At 47.9% G+C, this 10000-nt stretch overlaps 1 protein-coding gene across 1 annotated transcript; it reads right to left on the bottom strand.

The window, feature by feature from the left end:
• Positions 1 to 608: 608 nt before the first annotated feature.
• On the bottom strand, positions 609 to 6038 carry Dpagt1 (dolichyl-phosphate (UDP-N-acetylglucosamine) N-acetylglucosaminephosphotransferase 1 (GlcNAc-1-P transferase)). Its single transcript, XM_013009837.1, has 9 exons — positions 5672 to 6038; positions 5238 to 5358; positions 4859 to 5072; positions 4473 to 4619; positions 2515 to 2599; positions 1887 to 2075; positions 1509 to 1596; positions 1188 to 1343; positions 609 to 1111 (listed from the first exon to the last, which is right to left on the bottom strand). Exons 1-9 carry the CDS (start codon positions 5836 to 5838, stop codon positions 1046 to 1048), a joined length of 1233 nt encoding a protein of 410 aa, XP_012865291.1. The 5' UTR covers positions 5839 to 6038; the 3' UTR covers positions 609 to 1045.
• Between the last annotated feature and the right edge of the window lie 3962 nt (positions 6039 to 10000).

Raw genomic sequence — 10000 nt, forward strand, 5'->3', positions numbered from 1 at the left:
GGTCATAGGGTTTGAATTCTGGGCTTGGGTGCTGTCCCTGAGCTCTTCAGCTCAAGGCAAGTGTTCTACCACTTGATGCACAGAACCACTTCTGGTTTTCTTGTGATTAATTGGAGATAAGAGTCTCTCAGACGGGCTGGGAAGGTGGCTCAGTGGTAGAGTGCTTGCCTTGCATGCATGAGGCCCTGGGTTCGATTCCTCAGCACCACATAAGCCGAAAAAAAAAAGCCGGAAGTGGCACTGTGGCTCAAGTAGTAGAGCATTAGCCTTGAGCTGAAGAGCTGAGGGACAGTGCCCAGGCCCAGAGTTCAAGCCCTCTACCGGACCCAAAAAAAAAAAGTCTCACAGACTTTCCTGCTTGGGCTGGCTTTGAACCGCAATCCTCAGATCTCAGCCTCCTAAGTAGCTAGGATTACAGGTATGAGCCACTGGCTCCCAGCTCACCCTACTTTACACACACACACACCCCTCCTAATTTATTCTGTCAGTATAGAAACTACCTTGGCTGGGATATAGCTCAGTGGTAGAGCACTTGCCTATCACATGGAGACCCTGGGTTCATTCCCCAGCACTGAAGTGGGGAGGGAAAGAGGAAATATACCTATAGGAACAAGAAAAAGGCAATACTTTATTGTAACTTTTGGGAGCACTGGGCCCTGCATCTGCTCTAATCAAACACATAATTTATAGTCAAATATAAAGTTGTCTATGGTCCTAGCCCTAGTCCAAGTTCTATGTCAAGGCTCAGCATATACCTCAAGTCAGGAATTTGGAAGTTGAGTTACAGATATCTGCAGAAAAGCTGCTGTGTCCCACCTTAGGAGCCTGCAAAGATGGAATGGAGAGAATGTAGCAAGTTGAGGAAAGCCACAGGCAAAATCTAATCATCATTAGGAGGCCTGAAAGGTCCATGATGTCATTGCTGAGAGCAAAATCTCAAGGAGAATAAAGAATGGGAGAGTCTGGGCCAGGAGTCATCAGTCTTAGACCAGACAGAGGTTGGCCTATGTCAGGCTCCCTGGAGACTTGTGAGGCAAAGGGGAATTCAGACATCATAGAAGAGTCTGACAAGCTGGTATCGAATGGAGAAGGTGACAGCGCTGCCCAGGATCTGCAAAGAGAAAGGGTCTGGAATAAGAACCAAAGGGAGGGAGCCAAGGAGGTACAAACCCCATCCTTGCCCTCACCTGAAGCAGCAACAGGAGCAATGTGAGGTTTCTCTCATGGATGGGCCCAAAGACTTTAAGTAGCAAGTTGATGAGAGTCAAGTTGTTACACTCAGTGAAGGCACCATCCTCATCCTCACCGTGTCGCACTGTGACTAGCTGGAGATTCTCTGCTACCTGGGGGACCAGAGTTAGAAAGAACTTGAGCTAATACCAGTGTTCTAGGAATGGGGGTCTACTTGATGCTTCCAAGGTCCCCTTGAGTCTGATGTAGGCCTAGGATCCCATTCCCCCAAGCTTAGGATGGTGGCCTGGGGCCTTACCTCCTTGTTACCTAGTTACCTTTAATACAAAGGTGCCCAAGAAAGAGAGACTCTTGGTCTTGAACTTGGAATAGCTCATCTCCAGTTTGCCTGTCTTGGTATTGAGTCTGCAGGGGGAAGACAGCTTTACGTGACTAGACCACTACTCAAAAAACTCTCCTCCCTGTGGATAATTACCAGGAAGAGCAATGAAAGTGGAATCAAATAACCTGAGATCTATTTGTCTCTGTTGCTTACTTCTATGTGATCAGAACTGATGTGAACATTCAGATTATGTATGTAAATGTGCTTGTAAATTATAAAGGGCCTACTTCCTTTACATAGGGAATGCAGATGCTATTTTTAGATATCCCAAGTGAAAGGCTATGATATCCCTTCCAAGACCCAAAGTGGCTACCTGGGCATACGGTGGCGAGGGCAGGGAATGATGCGCAGGAGCTGAGGCAGTGAATAGAGGAAGTTGAACACCTGTGGCAGGAAGAACAGCAGCATGGTCTTGCTGAAGTGTCCCAAGATGCCCACCACGGCAAAAGTCATACCAGCGAAGTAACAGAAGGTATCTCCCACAAACACCCGCGATGGGTACCTGTGTGGGGAAGAGCATCTGAGCCAACGGCAAGAAGCATCACATCACACATCTGGATACCGAGCTTGCCTTGACCTTGGGTTCTGACTCCAGACACAACAGCTGTCTCAGCATCTCTGCAGGACCCAAGGCCCCCAATTCATCTATTTCAGGGACTCCAAAGCCCTAACTACCGCTAGGTAGAGGGTGATTTCAGAACACTACCGGGCTGAAGTTGCAGCTCAATGGGAAGTCACTTGGTTGGCATGTCGGAGGCTATGAATGTGATCGCTAGCGCCTTTGGGGGGTGGAGGGTCTAGGGGAATGACAGGCTATAACAACTGAAGACACAGAAAATACTTAGCAAAAGTATGCACAAGTTTAGTCTCTCTATAAGGATCGAGACCATCTTTTGCCACATGTTCAGACATCTGTCTCCTGAATCCACAGGCCTACTTACCAGTTATGGTAGAGCAATCCCAAGGTGGTGAAAAAAAAGGGGATCATGAAGTAGAGAGAAAAGACATGATCATCTCGATAATCACCTTTGGAAAAGAAGGGAAAGTGAACACAAGCCCTACAAACCATGGGCCTAGTTTTGTCTGTCTCTAAGTTCTAGTCCCAGTTGTGTCATTCATTCACCCAAGTCATTTTCTCTTTTAACTCTTTTTTTAAAACTAGCATATATTAATTATATAAAGAAGTTTCAATGGGATTATTTCCATATATATGCCCTTTTAATGTACTTGAATCAAATTTACTCCCTCAGGGGGACATTGGTGGCTCATGTCTATAATCCTAGCTATTCAGGAGGCTGAGGTCTGGGGATAAACGTCCTAAGACAGCCTGGGCAGAATCTGCAATTAACCAAAAATGTTGGTCTAGAAGCATGGCTCAAAAAAAAAAAGGCAGTGCGAGCAGAAGGCCCTGAGTTCAAGCCCTGATTAGCACCAAAACCAACAACAACAACAACAACAAAATCACCTCCCCTCCTTCATCTAAGTCATGTTTAAAACACAACTTTTTTTTTTTTTCTTTTTGGTCAGTCCTGGGGCTTGAACTCTGGGCTTGGGCGCTGTCCCTGTGCTCTTCAGCTCAAAGGGAGCGCTCTACTGCTTGAGCCACAGCGCCACTTCCAGTTTTCTAGTGGTTTATTGGAGATAAGAGTCTCAAGGACTTTACTGCCTGGGCTGGCTTTGAACCATGATCCTCAGATCTCAGCCTCCTGAGTAGCTGGTATGACAGGCGTGAGCCACCAGTGCCTGGCTTCAACTATTTTTTTTTTTTTTAATGTCACACAGACAGTTTCCAGTATTTCACCACTTTCATGAAGCCTCCAAAACTAAGGTATGGCTGGGCACTGATGACTCATGCCTGTCATCCTAGCTACTCAGGAGGCTGAGATCTAAGGGTCACAGTTCAAAGCTGGCCTGGGCACGAAAGTCCAAGAAACTCCTATCTTCCAATTAATCACCAAAAAGCCAGAAACGGAGCTTGACCTGTGGCTCAAGTGGCAGAGCACTAGTCTTGAACAAAACAAGCTCAGTGACAGTGACCAGGCCTTGAGTTAAGCCCCAAGACTGGCACCAAAAACAAAACAAAACACCTAATGAATGACTTAAAGTTGGTTTAGACGTTCTGACCTAGGTTTGAATACTAGCTTCACTTCCTAGCAGTGTGACCTTGAATATGACACATTTACCTTCTCTAAGACTCTTATTTTCTCATCTGTAAAGCAGGGCTGATACCTGTAACACAGAGCTGTTAAAAGATTTAAATGAGATAACATTTAAAAAGTGCTTAGTTTAGAACTGGGCCATGACCTTTAGTAGAACACCTGCCTTCTGTGTTGAAGGCCAAGTTCAATCCCAAATATTGACTGAAAAGCCCCAAAACAAAAAAACAAAACAGTGCTTAGCTTTAAGTCAATTTTTCCCCTTGGGCTTGAACTCATGGCATAGCTCTTGCTATATGCCACTTAAACCATGTTTCCATTCCTGCTTTTTACTATTTTTATAAGCTGGTTTTATTTTTAAATTCTTCAAAATGATCATTTTTTCTTTCTTCCTTCTGCCCATACTTAGACTCAGGACGTCTTGTTTGGCTGACACTTTACCATTTGAACCATGCCTCTAGCCCTCTGCTGGTTATTTTAGAAATGGAGTCTTTTTGATTTTTCTGCCTGGGCTGACTCCAAAGTGCTATCCTCTGGATCTCAGCCTCCTGAGTAACTACAATCACAAGCATAAGCTACTAATTACTTAATTAGTAATCTATAATTTGCAAAGTAGTTTCCCTGATCTTCCCTAGATACATAATGCTTTTCCCCTCTGAATTACTCAAAGCCATACATATATATACACATATACATCAGCCTACTAACTTTCTTAATTTCATCATATCTCCAATTGCACCTACCTTCCAGCTCCACCAGGTTGAAGATAATGATAGAAGCAGAAATGACTAATGACTGGCCAGCCTCTAGGCCATTAATTCCTGCTAAGATATTGATGGCATTCGTGCAGAACACTGCAAGCAGCCCCATGTAGACATAGTACAAGATCCCTAGAGGGAGACACAGAATGAACAACAGTGCCAACTAAGAAAGGAGAATTTAAGAATATTCTCTTGAGAATGGAACACAGGATGAAGGACCACCAGAAAGGGACAGAACAGGAACACTTCGAGGAGAATGTGGAACACTGAGATGGGTCCTCTTGAAACCTGCAGAGGTTGGAGGGGGTGGGGGTGGGGGGATGTTCTTTAGTATATACCACAGAGGCAGTAGTGCCAGGGCTACGTACCCAAGTCCAGGTGCAGGCCAAGAAGTGGACGTAAAGGCTTGGGTACCACAATGGTCGTGTTGCCAAAGTTGGTGAAATACACCATGAGGAGAGGTAGTGAGGCCGCTGTGGGCAGCAGCAGCTTGTGGCGCCAGCGCAGATTCAATACATCATCCGCGAAGCCCAAGAAGATCATGCAGCAGATGGCAAGGAGAGCACCTATCAGGGCCACAAACTGGGGGAGGCTCGGGCAGGTCATGATTCAAGCCTGCTCCCCCATTCACCTTTCAAGACGTCTTGTCTTTGCAGTTCTGTCCTCAGCCCCTTCTCCCAAGCCGAAATAACCTCAACTCTCAGGTACCCCCCAAACCCCAGCCAACGGCTCCACTAGTCCACTTACTTCATGGTGGGGAAATGCTTTACACTGCTCCTCCACAAAGCAGTTCAGGAAGGGGAAAGGGATGAAGCAGAAGAGGATGATAAGGAAAACAGCACCGCTGATCACTCCCTGAGACTCTGGGCTGTGGCCCCGCAGCAAGTGGTGGGAAGAGGAAAAGGAAATGGGGCGTGGTCATTCACTAGGGCCAAGGTTACGGTAATCGCGACTGCGGTTCTTTTGTGTTTTGTTTGGTGGGGGAGGACACCGGGAGGAAGGCACCTGAAAGATCCAAGGGTCTCCTCGCATCCCTCCCCCACGCTCATCAGTGCTGCCCACCGCCGCCCGGAGCTCCAGGGTGCCCGGGCTGCCGGCGCTCGGCGTCTCCCGCCCCACCTCAGCGGAGCACCTGCCTGCGCCCCGGCCTCCCCCCGGGACGCTCGGGCTCCGCTACTCACATTTCCCGCCGGATGGGTTTGTTGAGGTCCTGGCCACACAGGCGCGCAGCGATAAAGTGTTCACGGAAGGCGGGGATGAGGGTGACCGTGGCCACAAATCCCAGCAGAGAGCCGAGCAAGTTCACCATCAGAGGCGGCGGCATGGGCAACTCCGGGAAGGCCCACATGGTGTCCGAACGGGAGCCCCGCTCCCCGGCCGACTTTGCTCACGGGCAATCTGGACAGCGGCCCCGAGGCCTCAGCGGTGAGGAGTGGCGGCCCCCTGCAAGCGGACTATTCCCATCCCAGCCGCAGCCGAACCCCTTCCCGGTGCCCCGACCCGCCCTCCTGACCCCCAAGAGGCTCCGGAACGCAACCTCGGCCCTGACCGACAGCACCTGTGTACCCACTGTTTCCGCCCGGATCTTGATTCGAACGGTACTGTAGTTGCTGAAGGCAGAGGCGCCATCTTTACTACGGGCACTGCCGCCGGAACACCAGCGTTGTTTCAAACTAAAATGTTTGCTCAAATTAGGGCGATCAGTCTAGTTTTGCAAATGTCAATTAAAGGAGGACGCTCAAGTGCGGCTATCCTGAAATGGTAGTAAAGATGCAGAGCCCAGATCGGAAATTACCCCCCCCTGCCCGGTTCCAAGATGGACGCCTCCTCACGTCACGTGTCAGACTCTGCCCCGCCCCCCTCCTCCTCCGACTTCCACGTCGGCCCCGGCAAGTCAGATTTAAAGGGCCACGCACTTAACCCGGAACGTTTTGGAGCTTGGTTTGTGTCTCTTAATAGAAGTCCGAGGGTGGGCGGAGGGACGGGGGTGGGGAGCTGCACCTGCGCTTAGTAGGAAACCTGTTGCAGTTGGAAGTCGAGGAGGACACTACTCTGTTCCCAGAAACGCAGCTACAACGTGGACGGCTGCTGTAAATTCTAGACTGATGCAAAGCCCCTCCTCCTCTCTTTTCCTTGTTCTTGATCCAGGTATTTTTTTTCCCCTCCATATCCCACCCACCTTCTGCCCCCACTGTAGCAGTCAGTTGCCCAGCAACCTAGAGAGGCAGCTTCACCACTGAAGAGTCCTGGATTTAACCCGGAACTTTTAACTTGATCTTCGATCTTTGCACTGTACCTAGCTCCCAGAATGAGGGGATGGCTCCTGAGGTGTTGGAAAGAAATCACAAGACAAAGAGCCTGATGCACACCTACTTTCTGAGAACCTAGAGGTTTCTTCCTCTAGGTTAGTGTACCGTTTGCCTCACACCTGTTCCCCTACAAGTAACAGTTCACCTGACTCTTCATTCCCTTTCATTCTCCTCATGGACTCAGGTAGCAAATGAATTTCATTACCATAAGCGAGTTAGGGGGATAATCCAATAGCTTGGTACTTTGTCCCTTCTTTCCAATGCGGCATGCCCACGAATCAGGATGAGATCGACTCCTTTTAGGCTGCTTTTCCTCAAAATTAGGTATAGGTCCCTGATACTTGAAGGTAGCTCTAATCAACAACAACCCCCTCTCCTTTCCCCCTGCCTTTCTTGCTCTCTGCTCTCTCTTTCTCCCAGTAATTATTTACTTGACTGTATTCCACTAAATTGTATTTTTTTCTACATTCGTGGTGCTAGCATGTGCATATGCAGATTCCCTGGAGGAAAGTGTTTTCCTTTCCACAAGGTGTCCCCCTGAGGCTAGGGACACAAAGATACCAGTGTGTAAGATTACACACATGGAGTCAGAATCTTTTGCACATAGAAGGTGATAAGTGCACGTGGATGGAGTCATCACCCCAGGGAAGCCAGTGGTCCTTGAGGAGGAGTTTTGATCTGGAATGATGTCCATCAGCAGGAATAAAAGTGGAAGGGCCTTCCAACCCTGGAGAGTGAAATACAAGGAACAGGTGGAAAGGAGGAGCTTGTGGATCCCCAAAGAATTTCCACTTGGTTATCTTGTTGATCAGTAGCAGCCTGAGACTCCCTGGAGGCCTGAGAGTCTGCATCTGTTTTGTTGTTGTAGTTGTTGTTGTTTTTTGGTCAGGGGGCCAATCCTAATAAACCTTCCTTTTCAACCTGACAAGCCTTAAGATTTCTTTTCTCTGGAAATCATTATCCTACCCACCCTAGCCAGGAGGCTGGGAGGACTTGTTCAAAGGCAGGACATTAGGATTCATCATCCATATATGAACCTTACCATCAGAAAATACTTAGTTGGATGCTTGTCATATAATCTGAATAATTATACTCCTGTGACGGTAAGGGCTCAGTGGACTATCAGGCTAATCAGAGGGAGAAACAAACACATGGTTGGCTTGAAATTTTGTGCCTATCCTGATAAAAGTTCAAAGCACTTGCCTGAATGCTAAAGTTGCTGGGACTCACAGATCAGCTGAGTTGTCATTGTCCCTGGTCAGAATAGACAATGTCTGAGATGCACATCTATTAAGTATCCCTGAATGCCTCCCAGTAAGCAAGACCAATTTACTATTAAACTAATTCCCAGACAAAACCTGTCGCAAAAAGACCAAGAGAGAACTGGATAGTCTGGAATCATGCTTGACATTTGTGTGACCCTGTTTGTGGTTTTGTTCAGGCAGCTGAGTTACTCTTTTTCTTTTTCTTCCTACCTCTCTCCTGTCAGTATAGCTAGCAAAAGTCATTGGCTAAAAGCATGCTGAATTGATTTTTGTTGTTGTTGGTTGTGGGGCGTGAACTCTGGGCCTGGGCGCTGTCCTCAGCTTCTCAGCTCAAGGCTAGTGCCCTACCACTTGAGCCACAGCACCCACTTCCAACTTTTTTGTTTATGTGGTGCTGAGGAATCGAACCCAGGGCCTCATGAATGTGAGTCAAGGACTCTACCACTGAGCCACCTTCCGAGGCCCAGAAATTGATTTTTGAAAGATGGAAGTGATACAAAAATTGTCTGGTGATGGGCTGGGAAGGTGGGTTCAGTGGTAGAGCGCTTGCCTTGCATGCCTGAGGCCCTGGGTTCAATTCCTCAGCACCACATAAGCAAAAAGAAAAAAGCCGGAAGTGGCGCTGTGGCTCAAGTGGTAGAGTGCTAGGACAGCGCCCAGGCCCAGAGTTTAGGCCCCATGACTGGACCCCCCCCCAAAAAAAAATTGTCTAGTGCCAGTGGCTCACACCTGTAATCCAAGCTTCTGAAGATCCTGGTTCACAAGCCCAGCAAAGAAATGCTGATCTCTAATTTATTAGCAAAAAGCCAGAAATAGAAATGTGTTTCAAGTGGTACAGTGCCAGCCTTCAGCGAAAAAGCTAAGACAGAGCTTGAGGTTTTGAGTCTAAGCCCCAGTATTGTTGTGCACAATTGAAGAGGATTCTTGGGAAGCTCGATGGTTCTTGAAGAAGGGGTCTTGGTGGAAGAGAGTCTTCTACATACCTGGACTACTAACTGTTCAGCCTGTTTCCCTGGCCTGGCTGCTCTACCCATTGACTGCTTCCTCTTGCATCCCTGGGAGCTGGCCTGAGTTGTCTCCTTCCTGGATTTCATGTCTCTGTTCCCGCTTAAGATTAGAAATGGACGAAAGTGGTGCTGGTAGCTCAAGTCTGTAATCCAAGCTACTCCAGAGGCTGAGATCTGTGGATTGTGGTTCAAAGCCAGCCTGGTCAGGAAAAACTGTGTGATTTTTATCTCCAGTTAATCACCAGAAAACCAGAAGTGGTACAGCACTAGCCTTGTGTAAAAGAGCTCAAGGACAGCACCCAGGCGCTGAGTTCAAGCCCCATGACTGAAAAAAAAAAACAGCAACACAAAAAAAAATTAGAAAGAAATAGGTGAATATTTCTTGGTTTTGGAGTCGTGACTATCTGGGCAGGCCACAGCAAAGGTAGCTTATCACCTTTTTTCTTCCCATCATTGTCATTCCTTACAGTAGTTAGCTACCTCAAGCTATTCTACTACCTCTTTTAACTCAATCACATTGCTAAACTGTTGAGTTTCTGCAAACTCAACTTTTTATTCTCTTAGAAAGCTAAATGGGGGCTGGAAAGTTGGCTCAGTGGTAGAGCGCTTGCCTTGCATGCCTGAGGCCCTGGGTTCGATTCCTCAACACCACATAAGCAAAAAGAAAAAAGCCGGAAGTGGTGCTGGGGCTCAAGTGGTAGAGTGCTAGGACAGCACCCAGGCCCAGAGTTCAGGCCCCAAGACCGGACCCCCCCCCAAAAAAAAAGCTAAATGGATTTGGAAGGTTTTTTTGGGGGGGGGTCTGGTCATGGGGCCTGGGTACTGTCCCTCAGCTCTTCAGCTCAAGACTAGCACTCTACCACTTGAGGCACAGCGCCACTTCCGGCTTTTTTTCTTTTTGCTTATGTGGTGCTGAGGAATCCAATCCA

Source organism: Dipodomys ordii, unplaced genomic scaffold (genome assembly GCF_000151885.1).
Source record: "Dipodomys ordii isolate 6190 unplaced genomic scaffold, Dord_2.0 Scaffold10, whole genome shotgun sequence".
In the NCBI taxonomy this organism is placed as follows: Eukaryota; Metazoa; Chordata; class Mammalia; order Rodentia; family Heteromyidae; genus Dipodomys; species Dipodomys ordii.

Coding starts and splice junctions, on each gene's coding strand:
- Dpagt1 (XM_013009837.1), bottom strand. CDS start 5,838: ATGTGGGCCTTCCCGGAGTTGCCCATGCCGCCGCCTCTGATGGTGAAC. Junction 5,359..5,671: donor AAACCCATCCGGCGGGAAAT/GTGAGTAGCGGA, acceptor GCGGGGCCACAG/CCCAGAGTCTCAGGGAGTGA. Junction 4,620..4,858: donor TGGCCTGCACCTGGACTTGG/GTACGTAGCCCT, acceptor GTCTCCCTCTAG/GGATCTTGTACTATGTCTAC.